The sequence below is a fragment of the Dermacentor albipictus genome, unplaced genomic scaffold (assembly GCF_038994185.2).
Source record: "Dermacentor albipictus isolate Rhodes 1998 colony unplaced genomic scaffold, USDA_Dalb.pri_finalv2 scaffold_38, whole genome shotgun sequence".
Taxonomy (NCBI): domain Eukaryota; kingdom Metazoa; phylum Arthropoda; class Arachnida; order Ixodida; family Ixodidae; genus Dermacentor; species Dermacentor albipictus.
In genome coordinates, this window is record NW_027225592.1 from 1 (window position 1) to 20,400 (window position 20,400).

At 49.6% G+C, this 20,400-nt stretch overlaps 1 protein-coding gene across 3 annotated transcripts in view; it reads left to right on the forward strand.

Annotated features, from left to right (window-relative positions):
* The first annotated feature begins 531 nt into the window (after positions 1–531).
* The window catches only part of LOC135916947 (uncharacterized), a 206,052-nt gene continuing 186,183 nt past the window's right edge, over positions 532–20,400 (forward strand). For 2 of the 3 annotated variants that reach the window (XM_070529954.1, XM_070529955.1), the window contains exons 1-2: positions 532–645; positions 10,113–10,441. In XM_070529954.1, coding sequence (XP_070386055.1) covers positions 10,139–10,441 — 303 coding nt within the window. In that variant the 5' untranslated portion in view covers positions 532–645; positions 10,113–10,138. Of the gene's footprint in view, positions 646–10,112; positions 10,442–20,400 lie in introns of those variants that run through there. The other variant, XM_070529953.1, reaches the window with a different exon arrangement.

Consider the following 20,400-nt stretch of genomic DNA (forward strand, 5'->3'; position numbering starts at 1 on the left):
GCACTCGCAGCCACAACCATTGGTGGGAGGAAACAACTAATAGGAAATAACGCACCAGAAAGAAAATTTGAAGTAATGTAATGAACGTCTCGCGAGCCCGCAGGCTTTTGCTTGCATCGTCTTAAGCGTATGCTAAATGAACTGTGACGTTTTATATCAAAATTAATAAATTAAATTATGGGATTTTACATGCCAACACCACGATCTGATTATGAGGCGCGCCGTAGGGGGGTACTCCAGAAATTTGGACCATCTGGCGTTCTTTCACCTGCACCAAAACCTAAGTATATAGGTACTTTCGCATTTCCCCCCATCGAAATGCGGCCGCCGTGGCCGGTATTCGATCCCGCAACCTCGCGCTTAGCAGACAAACAAGCCACTAAGCAGCGACTTTGTGTGTGTGTGTTCGTGTGCGTGTATGTGTGTAGCGGATGGAGTTGACCCGTGAGTTGTGATCAGAGGACCGTGCTCAGCGCTAAGGTCATTGAACTGCATGCTACAGACACGGGGAATCGGACTAATCGCAGGCTTGGGCGCCACATTTCACACCCAGTCACTGCGCTAGCTCGGCCCCATCGAAACTCTCTTCTCTTCTGCGTGCTTCTCGCTTCTCATCAGTCATTTGGCCAAGGAACACCTTTAACGGTAAGCAATGCTATTCGTTTTCAAGGCAGACAAAAGTAAGCTCCTATAAACGAGCAGAACGTTTGATTGGGCTGTTTGAATAACATCGGGGGTCAGCGCTCATGCTTGCGTCGGCGTTACGTCAATTTGACACCAGAAGACCAGAATACAATCAGAATGGAATTACTTTACGTAATAGAACGCATGCTTTGTGCACATGTCGTTCTAACTTTTAGCAGGAAAGCGAACGATTGGGCCTGTTGGTTTTGCGTCATGAGGTTATAGCAGCGCGCACTAAAGTACACAAAGAAAGAGACACACGGGGACATTGCCGTGATTGTGGGTGCAAACTGGAGTTCGAGTGCACCCGGGTGGTAACTAGACATAAGGACGAATGCATTCGAGCTATCGCTGAAGCTGCGCGCATGGTGCGGGAAGATAATTGTGTTAGTAGGCCTTATGCTGCAATGTCAGCAAAAGCTTATTATTTTTTTTTGAAATAACACGTATGCGCACCCAGAAGGTTTCGCGGTTTTCTTTTTCTGCTTAGTTCTCCGCTTATTTTTCCTTTTTGTATATTAATGCGGCTAATAAACAAAACACGATAGTTGGAAGCTAGTCCTCGTCTGTCTCTTTTTTGTGTGTATGTTTTAGTTCACGCTGCTATAACCTTATGATTGAAAAGCGGGCGAGTTGGAACCTATCCAGTGCTAGTCCTGTATTAGTTCTGATGTTTCTTTTTTTGTGCGCTGCCCAAGAATGGTTATCACATAGGAGTTGAGACAGACAGACAGACGGACGGACGGGCGGACGGACGGACGGACGGACGGACGGAGCTAGCTGCTGTGATGAAATGACTGAGGAGCGTGGGCTGCTTAAGAAGGTGGCGCAATCAAACACAACGTCTCAAAGCGCTCTCTTCAAAGAAGAACTAACGGAAACTGGCGTGCTCTGCATTTTATAAGAAACTCGTTGCAATGCGACTAGGCGCATGCGAAATGCAGTCATGTCTGTGACCAACTTGAAGGTAGCACGCTCGTACTTGCTCTCGCGCGCTCCTGGTCTAGCTCCTGCTACGGAACATAAAGCAAATGCCAAATGACTGTGCGAGGCAGGAGCCCACGGCAAGTGCCCGGCCAAACAATGCTTCGCACAAAAAAGCAGCCTTTTGGGTTCTCACCCACCGCGTTGTCTACAAATGGCCATGGCGTCGGCGTGCTAGAGTCACGAGTTCTTCGACTCCCAGCCGTTGCGGCCGTATTCCTGTGAGGGTGGAATGCAAAAACACCCGTTTACTCATAGACTTAGGAGCACGCTGAGAAATTGCACGCAGGTGGTCAAAATAACCCGCAGCCTCTCCCTATGGCGTCTCCGATAGCCACTGTTTTCCAAATTCTGTGTGTCGATACGACTCTGGCCGTACTAGAAGGTGACGTCGCTAAAAATAAAATCAAGCATATAGTGAAGAGTATCGACGAGGACGCGTTTCAGATGCTCATTCCAGAGAGCCCCTCTACTGTTGCCCAAGTTATTGACCTGTGCCAAAGCTATGACGAGCTCCGCCGTCAACGCCTCCTCACCCGTCGTCCTGTTCCCCATCAGGAATCGTTGTCCGGCTTGACCTCTCCTTTTCAAGATTCCACCCTTCTCTCGTAAATCAAGGGTTTCGTCTGGGAAGAAGTTGCTCGCCAAATCTCCCTCATTTCCAATGCGCCGGAGTCAAGTTCGTTCCTTAGTCCGACCCTACGACACGTTATAGAAGAACAAGTGTCCGAGGTCTTTCCTCCGGAACAGGCGCCTCAACTCACCGCCCCATTGACTTACGCCGACGCCGTCGCACGACCACGACCACCGACCTTTCGGGCTCCGCGTCCAATGCTTAGCCCTGCTTTTACCTCCACGCCGCCACGACCTCCAGTCCATCGAGTAATTAATCCCTGGCGCACAGCGGACAATCGGCCCACCTGCTATTCGTGCGGTATTCCCGATCACGTTGCACGCCTGTGCCATCGCCGCCCACTTCATTTTTGTGACGACCCACGCACAGCCGCGTACGACCATCCGTTGCCTTACGCTCCAGACCGCGATTTACCCCTTCTCCGCCCAAGCCTTCGCCAAGTTTATCACCGCCGTTCTGCTTCTCCTCGTCGTCGCTCGCTCGCCCCGATGAGGCGAGGTCCCTCTACCGCTGACACGGAAAACTAAGTGGCGCAGTTCCCGAGGCAAGAACTGCGTCATCGCCGCAACGCTTAAGCCCTCTTCTTTCGCCGCCCAACCTTATTGATGTTGCCGTTGAAGGTGTCTCTGTGCTTGCCCCCATTAACACAGGTGCCGCCATATCTGTGATTGCCGAAAAACTATGCCGCTCAATACGAAAAGTGATGATGCCTTTCTTCGGTCTTTTACTCCGCACGGCTACAGCACAGCACGTCCAGCCGGTGGCTGCGTGCACCGCCAGACTTGACATCCAAGGAGCGCTCCACACAGTTGAGTTCGTCATTCTTCCCCACTGTTCCCATGATATTATGTTAAGTTGGGATTTTCCCTCCCGTCACCAAGCTGTCATTGATTGCTCCCGTGCAGAAGTCGCCTGCTTTTTGCTTGGCAATCAAGTTGTCCCTCACTGACGTCCAAATACCCCCGAATGCATCCGTTCTGGCACCTGTATACTGTTCTGTTGCTTCCGACTATACCGTAATGTTCACACCTTCGACTGCTTTCTTTCATCGCCATCTTCCACCACTCCCAACTGCGCTGCTTGACCTTCAAGCTGGTCCGACTCACCTTCCTCTATACAACCACTTCCAATTCCCGATTATGTTGCTTCGCGGTGACTCTCTCGGCACTGTGGAGCCTTGCGACACCATTACCACGTTGGAATTTCCTATTGGATCATCAGAGGACAACAGCCTCTACTGTAGTCCCGTAACTGCCACATCGCCTGAAGACGTTTTCAGCCACGTCATCGACAACGCCTTAAACCACAAGCAACGCCATGACCTTCTACGTCTCCTCGAGAAATTTCGCCCTGCTTTTGACAGCCATAACACTTCTCTGGGCCGAACGACGACTGTATGTCACCGGATTGACACCGGTTCTCACTCACCGCTACGGCAGCGACCATACCGCGTATCGTCGACAGAACGACGCGTCATTGATGAGCAAGTAGGTGACATGCCGTGCCGTGGTTTCATATAACCGTCCGACAGCCCATGGGCATCGCCAGCTGTTTTAGTTAAAAAGAAGGATGGCTCGATCCGCTTTTGCGTGGATTACCGTCGCCTAAACAAAATAACCCCAAAGAATGTTAATCCATTGCCGTGGATCGACGGCGCCCTAGGGTGCATACAAGGTGCAGAGTTCTGTTCCTCCCTTAATCTACGCTGTGGTTATTGGCAGGTGCCTATGGCTCCAGACGATAAGCCTAAAACTGCTTTCATCACACCAGATGGCTTATACGAATTTGGTGTGATGCAATGAGACCGTTTTCGGATGTCTCGCTGCTCTACCAAATACGGTCCGCGCACTCCTAATTACTTCATCCTTCCTCTTTCAATAAACTACCAGCAAGTGTCTTTCGCGCAAAATCAAAGCACAAAAAAATGAATTCTTTGTTGCCTTAACGTCTAATCCCTTACACGATTGGTCCTTTCATGTATATTGAAACCCTACATAACTTTATGGTACTGGAGCAAATACATTAATTTATTTGCTTCATTATACACCTACTCATGTGTGTGAATAGACCGTGAAAAGAGTACTTCTGTTTTGTTTCAGTGCCCTGCTCCCAGCAGATCTCATATGTATATTCCTGTCTCTTTTTGGTTCCCATTTCCGGGAGTGAGGACCGTGGTCTCAGACTCCCAGATCGCCTACGCAAGCTACCGCAAGGGGAACATCTCTCCTGCGGCACTAGCGATCCTCACCAAATGCAAATCACCGGGACGGGCCATTGAGGTCATGTGGGTCCCGGCTTACTCGCAAGTGGAAGGCAACGCACTCGCCGACCACTATGCCAGAGAACTGTCAATCCGGGCCGAGGACGAGCCAGAGCTACCACACCCCGTGACAAGTTACAAAGAAATCACACAAATGTACAGAAGCGGGAGATGTAGGCTTCCCCGTCCGCATCCGCAACTCAGCCGAATGCAGCAAACGATCGTGCGACGCACGCAAGCGGGGTCGCTAGCGCATCCCGTGCTCTTGCACAAGGTGTTTCCAACAGAGCATGACACTTTATGCTTGTTTTGCAGACGATCAAAAGGCACTCTGGCACACATCCTTGCAGAATGCACTAAGCTCAAGAGCCACCCACTATCCCTACATCCCCCCCCCCCTCCCCGAGCGATTGGAGACCTTGTTGTCCAGCCCCGACCTACCGACACAGCTCGAGCTGGCGGCTAGGGGCCAGGAACTGCTGGACGCATATGGGACCTGAGAAGAAGGTTCCACCCCATCTGGTGCCAGCGCGCACCAACCGTTCCTAAGGGCTCAGTATAAAAGTTGATTCTCTCTCTCTCTCTCAATTGTTTTTGTTGGCTGTTGTCAATAGGATAATCGATGGTTTTTGAGTAATATACAAACGCCTGATGCATGTTTTCTTGCTTTGTATTAAGAATGCAGAGTTATGCTACTTTTCAGCATAGGATACATGCTTTGTTTTGATTTTTACCTCCTTATTGCTGTTTGTGTTTCTCTTCTGTGTCCGTTCCTGCTAACTTTGCTTCTGCATATCTTGTGTTATCCGCGAAATAACGTTGTGTTAAACGCCGTCTGTCGGCTCGGCCCTTCAAGCCCAATGCGGCTTTGGCAGGCCTATTATGTATTCGTGCTGGCGGAATTTCTGTGTCAATAAAGTATTATTATTATTATTATTATTATTATTATTATTATTATTATTATTATTCGGACTTTACAACGCACCCGCGACTTTTGAGCGGATGATGGACGCTATTCTTCGAGGCCTCAAATGGAACACGTGTTTGTGTTATTTGGATGATGTAGTAGTGTTTGCACCAGATTTTTCTACTCACCTTCATCGCTTGGAGCAGGTTTTACGCTATCTCAGTGACGCTGGCCTCGAACTAAACCGGAAAAAATGTCACTTTGGGGCACGCAAGCTGACAATTCTCGGACATGTCGTGTCGAAGGACGGCGTTCTCCCTGATGCCTCTAAGCCCCGTGCTGTTAAAGCCTTCCCTAGGCCAACGTCCCTAAAAGACTTGCGCAATTTCGTTGGCATCTGCTCGTACTTCCGCCGTTTTATTCGAAATTTTGCATCGATTATGGCATCGCTGACAGAGCTTCTTCGGAGAGACTCCAATCTTTCCGCATGGTCCCCAGCTTGCGATGATGCCTTCGCGACGCTACGTGGCCTGCTCACAACCCCACCGATACGGCGCCATTTCAATCCAACTGCACCCACGGAAATCCATACGGATGCTAGCGGGATTGGTCTTGGCGCTGTGCTCGCCCATCGAAAGCCCGGCTGCCAAGAATATATTGTTGCTTATGCCAGCCGCACTCTCACGAAAGCTGAAGAGAACTATTCAGTCAGGGAAAAAAATGTCTAGTGATCATCTGGGTCATCACAAAATTTCGTCCATACCTGTATGGCCGGTCCTTCGATGTCGTTACCGATCACCACGCACTTTGCTGGTTGTCATCTCTCAAGGCTCCCTGCGGCCGCCTAGGCCGTTGGGCACTGAAGCTCCAAGAGTACGATATCCGGGTTGTCTACCGCTCAGGCTAGCAGCACGCCGATGCCGTTGCTCTTTCGCGCTCGCCTGTCCACGCCGACATTGTCAGTGTCTTAGTCCTAGACGACCCCCTTCACCCATTCGCTCCTGTCGACATGACTTTGGAGCAGCGCAAGGATTCCTGGATTTCATCTTTGATAAATTACATCTCTGATTCACCTGCACGCCCACCATCCGGAGCGTTGCGCCGACAGGATTCGCACTTCGCCATCTGTGACGGAATCGTCTATCGCCGTAACTACAGTTCCGATGGCCGCAAATGGCTGCTTGTAATACCCCGGCAGCTTCTAACTGATGTACGCGCCACTTTCCACACCGACCCTCAGTGCGCACACACTGGGGCCCTATAACGTAAAACTATTCCAATATGTTTCTATTACAATCTCCTCACGTCAAATTTGCGTAACCACCGACGCAAGCACCGGGCGGTCAACCACAGGCTTGTCTGTACAGACCAATCAAACACTCTCCTCGTCCATAGGAGGTCACTTTTGTTTGCTTGGAAAACGAATAACATTGCCTACACTGAGCGGCTTGTCGTATCTAATTGGCTGAGAAGAGGCGAGGAGAACGCTCAAGTGGAGAGGGATCCGCGGGTGCAGAGCCAGTGCACTGAAAATCGATAACCGGATGAAGAGGGTGGTGCCGGCGTCTATGATTGGTCGGCTTTCCCTTACTTAGCTTGTGGTGGCTGGTCGAAAATCGCGGCGGCATGCAACGGAAGCTTTAGAATGAGGCTAAAACTGACCCTCAGCAAAGAAGAGTTGGCAGAATGAGGTCGTAAACGTGCCGAAAGTGCTCGAAAACGTTTCACGGCCACGCAAGATGTTTTATTATACGCAAATACACCCATGCTCTCCGGCAGGTGCGAGTAGCCAGCGTCTCAGCGATCGACGGCAGCCATCTTTTATTCCTATCAGAATGGGGCAGCCTGCGGCTATTTCGAAGAAAATTCAGTTTTGTTCGGCATATAATGCATCTTTATCGTGGACACGTCACTTTGACGCAGTGAGTTTGTGCGGCTTTGTGACGTCGCGTGACAGGCAGATGAAGTGGGTGCAGCCCGAAAACTTCTTACCAATAGCCGAGGGCAAGTGGCGAAAAGCGGTCGAATCAGAAATAACTGTTTTTCTTTTTTTCTGTCAAATCATGCATAATCAGTGTGTGCACATCATGTCAGATGTGGAGCTATCGCGGTTTTTGTGATGTCGCGTAACAGACAGGTGAAGTGGGGGCGGTCGAAAAAAGTTTTTGACCAATTGTGGAGGGCTGATAGCAGAATTGGAATAGAAAAGTTTGGAATAGTTTTACGTTATAGCGCCCCTGGTCTCTTCAAGACCTACACCAGACATCGTCATAGGTTTCATTGGCGTGGTATGTACACATTTGTGCAAAAGTACATTCGCTCTTGCACAGAATGCCAACGCCGCAAGTCTGATCCTTGCCGCCCTTCTGGAGCAATGCAACCCTTGCCGTGCCCTTCGCCTCCCTTTCACTGGTTTGGGATAGACCTATACGGACCTCTGACATACACAGCTGCTGGCAATCGCTGGGTCATTGTAGCTGTAGACCACCTCACGAGGTATGCAGAAACGGCCGCTCCACCAGCCGCAAGGGCTCGTGACGTTGCCTCCTTCCTCCTTAAACGCTTCGTTCTACGTCACGGCGATCCTCGCGAACTCCTGAGTGACCGTGGCCGCGTCTTTCTCGCCGATGCCATTCCAGAATTTCTCGCTGAATGCTGCGTCATTCATCGCTGTACCACAGCATATCATGCGCAAACAAATGGATTGACAGAGTACTTTAACCGGACACTTGACGAGATGTTTTCGATGTATGTCGCCTCCTACCACACCAACTGGGACCTCATCCTTCCCTGTGTCACGTACGCCTACAATACGGTACCCTAGTCAACGATGGGCTTTTCTCCCTTCTTCCTTCTATATGGCCTCGAACCACCATTCCCCATTGACACCATTCTTCCTTACCGTCCCGACTTATCAGACGGTACGCTGGTTTCCGAAGCAGCCCGGTATAAAGAAGAATGTCGGCAACCAGCTCGCTCCATTACAACGCAAGAACAAGCGCTACAGAAATTTCGCCATGACGACGGGCGTCCCCACCATCAGTTTTCGCCTGACGCTCTCGTTCGGTTGTGGGTGCCTCCTACTTCGACACAACGTGTCTCCTCCAAGTTTGTATCCCGATACCATAGGCCCTACCGGGATCTACAGCAAACTTCTCCGGTGAACTACGTCATCGAACCTCTGACGCCCCCTACGGACCTGCGTCGCTGAGGCCACGAAACTGTGCACGTAGATCGGCTCAAGCCGTATCTCGAACCCTTCGGCCTCACGATGCTGTAGGCCTCCTGTGGGGCTCCGTCTTTAGCGAGGGGGGAAGTTGCAAAGAAGAACAAGTGCGCCATGCAGAGCTTCACTGCCGGATTGCCAACGCTACTGAAGCGGGGCTCGGGCTAGACGCTGTTCCTGTGTGACTGCCTAAGCCTACGCTGTTGTGTCTTCCTGTCGGCGTCCTTCATGTCGTCCGCAGCCGTGCCGGACTTCTTTGTCATAATGCATACACTTCTCACGTAAATGCTCCATTACTCATTTCCCGTACTCCCTGAATTTCGGAGCGCTGCCACTAACAAACTCATACAGATACGAAGGTGTCGAAACAAGGAACAAAATAACTTGGGTGTATCATATCACGAAGCATTGTGCTAGCCCTTCCGGATCACTGTCTATGTCCCCTCCATTCAGTAGACAACTAGCGTACGAAGTATACACCCGCGTCAAACTGGAATATGCCTCTGCAATATGGAATCCCCATCAGGCCTACTTGATTGACTCGCTCAAAGCCATCCAGAACCGGGCAGCTCGCTTCATAAATTCCCAGTGTGCTCATCGGCTCAGCGTAACCAACATGAAATCATTTCTCGGTCTTGAATCATTAGCACACCGCCGAAAACGCTCAGTGCTTTGTCTCTCCCATAAATAGTATTTTAACTTTCCTGTACTACGCGTAACTTTTTACAGGCTCCACTACGCTGATCTCGCCGATTAATTTACTTCCTCAGCATACAGCGTTTGTGCGGTTCCTCCAACGCCTTCAATAAATCTTTCCTTCCCACTGCCATAGAAGAATGGAACAGTTTTCGTGATAACATTGTTACCGAGTCTAATCTATCGGAATTCCGGAAGCTTTTAACCATCTACATTAACCTACAATAGCCATTTTCCACGAGCACCTTTCTAAGCTACTCGTGCTGCTGGCACTACTGCGTCGTTGGTGTCTATTTTTTTCGACTTTGTTCTGTTTTGCATTTTATTGATTGCCTGATGTTTTCTGCGCACTCTGTTATTTTCATAGATTTTTGTTCTGCTTTTTATGCCTGTTTTTATGTATGACCTTCTTGCACCTGTGTATCCCCCCCTTATGTAATGTCCCTGTTGGGATCTTTAAGGCAACAATCAATGATGATGATGATGAATTATGAAAAGTTCTGGTAACGAATATCCTGCCACCTTGCTACAGGCAGATTGCAAACTCTACAGAATGTGGCAGCATAGACTAGCAATATTTTTATGACATTATTTGATTCTTGCCTGACAATTATTACTTCTTATGATTTCACTGATGGTACGCGTATGTGCATGCCTGCGTGTGTGTGCATGCGCGAACAATCACACACGCAATGCTGACTACGCCTTGCCCTAAACACAGGGCTTTACCGTCGTCACTCCGTCGCCATGGCAGCCCAGGAGCCAGCATCAAACGTCGCAGACAAAAAGAAAAACACTGCGAGCGGCATCTCCGGGCGTCCAGGCACAGAACCTCCGAGTGCCGGCGAGCTGATTACCGTACCTCCCACTGATGAGCACGTAATCAAAGCGGCTGGCGTCGACAGGCCTCCCGTATCCGAAGCAGCGTTCGTGAAGTCATACGTTGGCGGGTCTGTCGCCATAGAGCCTCTGTTCATCAGCGGGCCTACAACGGACGCGCCGCCGTTTCGTATGCCACAGTCAACCCAGAGGCCGGAAAAAGACTTCGATGTGAGCAGCCACCGTTTACACATGCCAGCCACCTGGGCAAATCACAAGCGTTATATGGCTGGGGGGTAGAAGCTCGGCTAAATTAACATTCGTACGAACAGAATTCCTAAACAGTGTGCACATGCACACATGCATATCCAGAATTCCTGTACATTGCCCCTTAACCATTCTGTGGAACTTTACGGCAATGCGCAAGCGTAACTGAATGTGAATTTTTTTAGAAAGTTATGTTTCAAAATATCGGCCGAGTATCAACTAGTTTCAACTGACTGCGCAGAGAGGGTTGGTCCCTTCTAGCAACATACGCATTTATGGCACTTAGTCGGAACATTGGTGGTTCGTTAACGCACTGCTTTGGTCAGGGGTGGACGGTTATGTCACAGGATAGGAGCAAATCATTTTGCACCCTCCCGGCAGAGGGCACATAGACTTGAAGGCGCGCCAGATTTAAACCGTAAAGCGATTTATTGCAGCTCGAGTTGGAACGGTAATTGCAGAGCGAGTGACATTCAGGCTGTTTGCACGGGCAGGTTTTTGAGAGGCAGCAGGGAGAGAGGGAGTGCATATGCGTGTGGAAGTTTTGAGCTTGCGCGCATGTGTGTATTTGCATTTGTGTGAGCGCGCCATCAACGTGCGCATAAGTGCGTCTATGCGTGTGCGAGCATGCACGTGCTTGCGTGTGTGTTTGCGTGTGCGCGTGTTTGCGTTTGCGTGTGGAACTACCGAGCGCGCAGCGTTCTACCGGGCGCGACGCCGAGCTCTCCGACGGCCGTCGGGAGTTTGTCGGCGTCGGTACAGTGCGACAGAGACGCCGACACGAAGGAAAAAACGCTGTCACCGACAGTCGGCAGATCGAAATCGGTGTCGTGTTGGCCTAGTGTGAATGAGCCTTTAGAGGAAGCTTTCGCTCGGGTCATCGTATATAAGTACACCTCAAAGGAGAATTAGTTTTTCTCCGCAAACACTCCACCAAACTTAACGAGGTTTGTTGAATTTAAAAAAAAAAACATAAAATCTAGTTACTGTTTGTTTCGAATTCTTGATTTAGGACGTCAAATTTTTACTAAAAATTGGCAAAAATCCAAATGTTTTGAAAACCAAACTACCAAGTTTTCAATTCTGTAAGTCAGCAGCGAAAAATGATATCGCAGTTCTGTCAATTGCATCTAATAGTACATCTAAAGGGGACAAAATTGATATGATACACAGTAATCCCAAAAAATTTAGCATTATTAAAATACAGCTTTTGCAGAACCTTGGTACACACCATAACAAATTCACATAACATACAAAATTACATATCGAACTTGTCCGCTTTCAATGATCTAGTGGATGCCGTGTACAAAACCACGACATCTTTTCTTGGTGCAGAGCTATTTATTTGTAAACTTCAAGCTTCTATTTTTTTCAAACTTTAGAATATTTAAAAATTTTACTCACAAAATTCAGGCCCTAAATCGAAATTCAGCTTCCAACAACCTCTAAAAGTTAACTTCCTCTCTCAAATGCAACAAATTTCCTTAAAATCGGTCTAGGAACTATCTCAGAAAAAAGTTTTTGAGTTTTACATGTATTTGAATAGCCCCCGTCGGAGTTAGTCCTGAACTAAGGCTTCCTCTTAATGGATAAGAACATGCAGGGGTATGGGATGCGGGTGAATAAAAATGATTAAATTCGTGAAGAAAGATTTGCGGATATATATGGAGTCCAAGAGGGATCGATAATGTTGTCCCTCCGTCCAAGCAATGTAATCGCAAGGATTGTGCGGCGAAAGTGCCACAGCTGCGAGGAGCTGGAGCTTCGTCGGTTTCAACGCAGGGCAAACCCACAGCAGGTGGTGGAGATCGACTTCAGCATTGCGTGACTTGCAGATTGACGTGCAGCAAAGTTGGTTATTGCGGAAGCGGTGGCTCGCGGTGGCTCGTAGTTAGTTGCACAATACATCTAAAAGTCGATTCAACAAAACCCGATTTTACGAAGTTCATGATGTAACGATATAATTTCCATTCCCCGGCACGTACACATATGGCTCAATGTTATCATCAATCCGAATTGACGAAACAAACTTGGTCGAATTCGATTTATTGACGTGTTTCCTGAAATAAATGAGTAAAAAAGGAGGAGATTGGGTGGATAAAGGTGGATATATAAATATATATATGTATATATATGGCCTCCGTATGTGTTATGAACGCTAAGCTTTGCCGCTTGCTTCGGAAAGTCACGACGTCTGGACTGTCCCTCCGCAGAGCCAGTGCTCAGCATGTTCACCCCTTGGCGGCTTGCACTGCTCGTGTTGTCATTGCCGACGTTCTATACGCCATATAATTCATCATCCTTTCTTCGTGCTCTCATGACCTTATCCTCGGCTGGGATTTGCTTTTGCACCACAATGCCGTTATTGATTGGGCACGGGTCGAAATAGAAATCTCACCGCTGTTAGATTTGCCGCTCACCGACAATTTTTCGCTTTCGACAAAACTACTTGTCCAAGCCGAAACTCACATTCTTCGGAACGCCATAACGATAGTGCCCATGTTATGCAATGGAATATCAGTCACTGTTGTGCTACAGTCTCCATCTGAGCGCTTTCTCACTTGGAAAGCTCCGCTATTGCCTCTTGCGGCAGTGGACATCACAAGGGGCTACAGCACCATCTTCTGTTGCTACCCGTTTCCATATCCTATGTTGCTGCTCCGAGGGGAATGTCTTAGCAGTGTAGAAGCGATCGAAGGCGTGCAAGTTACGGACGTGCCCAATAAGAATTACTGTGCTAGTTCCAGTGCGCTCCATGCTGTTTCTACGTGTGACCTATCGCCCAGTGATGTGTTCGGTTCTTCTACAGCCGATGCCCTTGCACCGGTCGAGGGGTTTCAGATTTGGGCCTTCTAGAAGAATTCCGTTCTTCTTTCGATGTAGGGCAATCTTCCCTGAGCCGGACGCCAAGTGTTACACATCGAATGGATAATGGCCCGCAATCGCCATTGCGGCAACGTCCGTATCGTGTATCTCCTGCAGGACGTCGCCTAATCAACGAACAAGTCGATGAAATGCTTTGTCGCGAGGTGATACGACCTGCCAGCACTCTATGGGCATCCCCTGTCGCCATAGTTACGAAGAAAGATGGTTCTGTGCAGTTTTGTGTGCACTACCGCCGCCTGAACAATACTACTCGCGAGGACGCCTACCTTCTATCGCGCATAGATGACGCGATTGAGAATCTACAAGGCGCAGAATTCTTTTCATCTCTAGATTTGGGCTCAGATTACCGGCAAGTACCCATGGGATGCGCCGATCGGCCGTATACTGTTTTCGTCACACGGGACGGCTTATATGATTTTAACGTAAGGGCTTTTGGACTTTCCAATGGGCCCGCAACGCTTTAGCGCATGATGGAAACAGTTCTGCGCGGCTTGAAGTTGCACTTTTTTGGGGGCTATCTTAACGATGTTGTTGCTTTTTCTCCTGACTTCACTACGCACCTTCAACGGCTCCGCTTTGTTTTAAGTGTTTAACAAATGCAGGGCTACAACTAAACCTCAAGAAGTGCCGATTTGCTGCTCGGCAGCTGGTAATTCTAGGTTACGTCGTCTCCAAGGGTGGAATTCTCCCCGATGCAGCCAAACTTCGGGTCGTTACCGAATTCCCTAAACCTAGATCCATGAAAGACCTGCACTGTGTGTAGGTCTGTGTTCCTACTTCAGACGCTTAATCTGAAACTTCTCCACCACCATATCGCCCCTGACGAAGCTCCTTGGAAGCAGCGGGCCCCTCACTTCGCAGTCGTCATCGTCAAAGTGCGACGAGGCTTTCGCAATTCTGCGCTGTTTGCTGACGCCACCACCAACTTTGCGTCACTACGACCAGGGGGCCCCTACGGTGGTGTAAAATGATGCCAGCGGTGTTGGCCTCGGCGCAGTCCTTGCGCAGCGCAAACGCTGGCTTTCTGAATACGTTGCGGCTTATGCAAGTCGCACGTTTACGAAAGCCGAGAGTAACTACACCGTACGGAACAAGAACGGTTGACGATCATCTGGGCTCTTGATAAGTTCCGGGCATATCTTTATGGCCCCTATTGACGCCGTCATGGACCACCACGCACTTTATTGCTTGTTGTCACTAAAGGGCCCCTCAGGCAGCCTTGCCCGTTGGGCACTTCGCCTGCCGGACTGCGATATTCACTTGCTTTAGCGTAACGGGCGCCAGCACTCTGACGCCGACGCCCTCCGCGCTCTCCCTTGCCCGACGACAAATGCCCGCTGCTCTGTTTACCAGCTCTCCATTTCTTCCATCGACCTTCGCACCATAGCTTTCGAACAGCGTAAGGATCCCTGGATCACCTCTCTGATAGACTTGCTCTGTGATCCACCGGCACAACACAGCAGTCGCGCGTTACATCATCAAACCTGTCCCTTCGCCATTCGCGATGACCTGCTCCAACCACGCAATTACACCACCGATGGCCACCAGTGGTTGCTAGTAGTACCCCGCAGTCTGCGTTCTGAAATATGCGCGTAATTCCAGTCTGGCCCACAGTGCGCACACTCGAGAGTATTCAAAACGTACCAGCGCATTCGACAGTGGTGACATTGGCACGGCATGTACAGCTATGTTCAAAACTTCGTTCGCTCGTTCCCCGATTGTCAGCGCCTGAAATCTTCACCGCGCCTCTCGCCAGCCGCTCTGTAACCGTTACATACCCCTACCCAGCCGTTCGGGTGCGTTGGCATTGATTTGTATGGGCCACTACTCCTGACATCTGCTGGTAACCGCTGGGCCATCGTGGCTGTTGGCCACCTTACGCGATACGCCGAAACTGCCGCCCTCCCAGTGGCTACAGCGTGCGATGTTGGCTTTTTCTTGCTTCGCCGATTGATTCTGCGTCATGGTCTACTACAGGAGTTGCTCAGCGATCGCGGACGCGTCTTCTTTTCGAAAGTTGTCGAAGCCATCCTCAAAGAGTGCCACATTGTGCATCGCACAACTACTGCTTACCATTCGCAGACCAGTGGCCTCACTCAACGCTTTAAGCGTCCGCTTGGGGACGTGGTCGTAAGTTATCTCGACAGCGCACTGGGAAACCAGAATGCCTTCTGCTGTGGAATACGTGACTAGGTGTGACCGATGAATGAGTAATTGGCAAAACTGGTATTCGGGAAGCGTTTATTATCAAGAACTGCGGCCTCAATCATTTGCTCGCAACATCACATATCTACACTGCAATTGAAATGGTTTCACCAACTCCCGCTTATATTCTCTCGACCCTTATGTGGGACATCACCTGCCAGCTGGAGCCTATTTCTGCCACTTTTTCTCCCCCGCTTCTTTCAATGTGCTGAGATGTGCATCCAGCGATGATTGGTCAATTCTTTTCCTAAGGATTGAATTCATTCATTCATAAATTGCTGCAGAAAATAACCTCTTTTCATCTCCATAACCATCCTCTCTCGCACCTGGTCTCTGACATCGCAAAACAACGTTGTTGTATAGCATATGACTGGGCATCGCCACTACAATTTCGTAGGAATGGTCAACAGCGGGGCGTGCAATTCTCAGTGGGTGACGACACAGCAGAGCATCTTCTGTGCGCCTTCCACACTCTACACTCCGCACCGTGAGTTACTACTAACCGCTTGGACGACAGACCATTCTCAGAGGAAAATGTACTGGGAACTGGGCCTAAGCACAATTGCATGCACAAGGCCGCAAAGGACGAACTGCGCTTCTCGAAGACTACTGCTCTGTGTGTACGAATGCTTGTGACTGTTAGTGGTCATTACCCTGCCTAGTGTGTTCACCCTCGCTACCTCATAATTTTTTATCTTGCTTTTTGTTTATCTCTCTGCTTCTGTATTAACGAGCAGCAGTAAAAGTGAACAGAGTGGAAAAAAAGTGCATGCGTGCGAAGTTTCGGCAGCCAGTCCTATATATATATATATATATATATATATATATATATATATATATATATATATATATATATATATATATATATATATATGTGTGTGTGTGTGTAAATACCGAGACCGATCAAGTTGTGCAGCGCTGTTTATTCCAAAAAAGGCAACGCCCCCAGCTCACGCGCGCAGAAGTTGAAGAGCAGGGAAGATGATGATGGCCATGTACAAATGAAAACGACGAAGTACGTTAATAGTGCTTACACTAACTTCCCCCCGTGATGGAAGCGGCCAGCCTGGCCGCATGTTAGAGATCATCTAAACGGGGAATGAAGGGCTTCATCCGCGAGACGTGAACAATTTCGGCATTCCGGCGGCGCCGGTCAGTGACGGAGTGTACTGGGTGGACGAGATAGTTCACTGCAGATGTTTGCTGCACAATGGTGTATGGGCCAATGTAGCGTGGAAGGAACTTCTCACAGAGGCATGGGGTGCGGACTGGAGTCCAAAGCAGGACTTGGTCTCCAGGGTGAAAACGTAGGTCACGGCGTTTGTTGTCGCAGTAACGCTTGCGCTCAGCTTGTGTAGCTTCTGTGCTTTGCCGGGTGATTTGACGGCAATGTGCAACTCGGGCTGCAAAATCTTCTGGAAGCGACGCGTTAGGCGAAGAAGGCGCGAAAAAGAGTTCTCTGTCGAATATGGTAGAAGGAGATCGTCCATAAACAAGGAAGAAAGGGCTGTAGCCGGTAGTCCGTTGAATAGCAGTATTATATGCGAATGTCACAAAAGGAAGAATTTTATCCCAGTCAGTGTGGTCAGGACGGATGTACATGGAAATCATGTCAGAAAGCGTACGGTGGAAGCGTTCAGTAAGGCCATTGGTTTGCGGATGATAAGTAGAAGTAGATTTGTGGACGGTATTAGTGGCCCGAAGAACTTCCTCGAGAACTTGTGAAATGAGTGCCTTGCCACGGTCACTGAGAAGAACGCGAGGAGCCCCGTGGCGCAAGACGATGGCGCGGAAGAAAAAGTCGGCGACCTCAGAAGCGGTGCCGGATCGCAGAGGGGCAGTCCCGGCATATCTTGGTAAATGGTCGACCGAAGTGACAATCCAACGGTGACCGGAGGGTGTCAATGGCAAGGGACCATATAAATGAATGCCAACAAATTCAAAAGGTGCGTCCGGGCAAGGGAGAGGTTGTAGTAAACCGGCAGGAGGGGATGTCGAGCGTTTGCGGTGCTGACATGACGCACAAGAGGCAATGTATTTGGCCACCGTTGTGGATAGGCTAGGCCAGAAGCAGCGGGTCTTTATGCAGTCGTAAGTCTTGTGGAAGCCTAAGTGGCCAGCCGATACGTCATCGTGAAGTGCCTCTAATACCCGCAAACGAAGGCAGCGAGGTAGAACTGGGACCCACAGGTGACCTGTTGGGTGGTAAACGTAGCGGTGTAGCACGTCACCTTGAAGGCGGAATTGTCGAAGTTGGCATCGCAAGCGGCTGTTGGGTGGTTCGGCGAACTCACTAAGGCGATCCATGAGAGCTCGACAGTAGGAGTCGGCCTGCTGAAGCGAGACGAAATCAGAGCGTGATGAAAGCGTAACTTGGTCCAGGGGCGTTATCGAGAGTTGGTGTGAGGCAGGCGTAGCATCGGAACGACGTGGTTGGGAAGACGATGGTGCGTTACCGGGAGAGAGTTAGAGTGGGCAGCGAGACAATGCGTCTGCATCATGATGGCGTTTTCCAGACTTGTACGTTATAGTGAAGTCATATTCCTGCAAGCGGAGTATCGAGCGTCCTAAGTGTCCTGACATGTTTTTCATTGATGACAGCCAACACAGAGCATGATGGTCGGTAACGATGATGAAGTGGCGGCCTTTAGTAAAGGTATGGGCGAAATTTCTGAAGCGACCAAACGATAGCCAGGCACTCTTGCTCTGTAATGGTGTAGTTCCGCTCAGCTGGAGAAAGTGTTCGGTTGGCATATGCTATGACTTGCTCTTTAGATGCTGAAATACGTTGCAGAAGTACTGCGCCAATACCTTGTGCGCTTGCGTCAGTATGGAGTATAGTGGGGGCACGATTATCGAAGTGGCGAAGCACTGGTCCGGAAGTAAGATGCCACTTAAGAGCTTGAAAAGCCGCCTCGCAGTCGCTAGTCCACGTGAAAGAGGCACCGGTAACCAGTAGCTTGTGTAGAGGAGCTGCTATTGCTGCGAAGTTGCATATAAATCTACGAAAATATGACGCCAGGCCGAGGAAACTACGTAGATCTTTCTGTTGCTGGGGGCGAGGAAACTGGAGAACGGCACTAATTTTTTCGGGGTCAGGCTGGATGCCATCTTTTGAGACGACGTGACCTAATACTTTTATTGTTTTGCTTACAAATTTGCATTTTTTCGTATTGATCTGGAGACCAGCATTCGCAAGGCACTTGAGAACTTCGTCTAATCGATGAAGATGTTGGCTGAAGTAAGACGAAATGATGACAATATCATCCAGATAACAGAGGCATGTCTTCCATTTTAGACCACGAAGTACGTTGTCTATCATGCGCTCAAATGTGGCAGAAGCATTAAAAAGGCCAAAAGGCATATGGTTAAATTCATAAAGGCCATCCGGTGTAGCGAATGCGGTCTTTTCTTTGTCAGTCTCGTTCATCGGAATTTGCCAATATCCTGATCGAAGATCAAGGCTGGAGAAATACTCCGCCCCTTGTAGTGTGTCGAAAGCGTCGTCAATTCGAGGTATTGGATATACGTCCTTGCGTGTGATGTTATTGAGCGCTCGATAATCCACGCAAAAGCGAACTGTGCCATCTTTTTTCTTTACCAGGACCATGGGAGACGCCTATGGGCTAGATGAAGGTCGTGTTATCTTCCGCGCGAGCATGTCAGCAACCTGTTGTTCAATGACCATTCGTTCGGACGGCGATACACGATAGGGGCGTCGTCGTATTATAGCGGAACCATCGGTTTCGATGCGGTGTGCAGCCGCAGGAGCTTAGCTCAACACAAGAGAACAGCTATCGAAACAGGCTTTGTGTTTTGCCAAGACCACCATTAAGACTTCGGACTGCGCGGCTGTTAGGTAAGGACCAAGAACGGCTGGAGGAGGGAAAGAATCATCATAACCTGAGGTTGGTGCTGGCGATGAAGAAGGGCAAAACGTGGCTATAGAGATAGATTGAGTGTCGGCGAGGGTTGCCACAGTCATCCCTTTGGGCAGCATCACAGGATTTGGGGTCGTGTTGCAAGCAGACAGAGGGGCGCGGCCGCGTGAAAACCGGACGAGACAGGTGGCAATGAGAATGCCGCGAGAAGTACAGCGGGAAGAAGGGGCGACTAGGGCGTCTCCGTCGGCGATCTGACTGGATGTTACGGCTACAACGTCTACGTGACCAGGACGCAGGACGTAGTCTCCAGTGATGGCCAAGTTCACGGATGAAATTGAAGAGTCCGCAACAGGTTCAAGCTCTGTATCCGTGATGTGGACAACTTGCTCTCTACATGAAATGACGGCTGAAGCAGAACGTAGGAAGTCCCAACCGAGTATAAGTTCATGGATACACGTTGGACGGATGATAAACTCGATGTGGTGGCGTATGCCGTCGATGAGAACACGAGCAGTACACTGTCCGTCAGGGTGAATGACTGCATTATTAGCACCACGCAAAATAGGTCCAAGATAAGGCGTTTTTTACTTTACGGAGCCGGGAACACAGATCACTCCGAAGAACAGAAACGGCGGCACCGGTATCGATGAGAGCTGACGCGGGAACACCTTCGACAGTCACAGAAAGCATTTTGGCCGGGCGAACAGGAGGAAGTTTTGAAGACCGATAAGAAGCAGTTTCTCCTCCAAAAACTGCAACAGTTCGTTTTCCGAGTGCTGGTCGAGAAAATGGGAAGTGGGACGAAGCGGTGATGTAGAGCGCCGGTAAGGGGATGGAGAACGACGTCTGGCCGAACGGGAACTATGTGGCAGATTGGGAGCAGCTGGTGGAGACGGAGAACGCTGTTGAGGGAACGAGTACGGTCCGGGATAGTAGTCGTCTGATCGG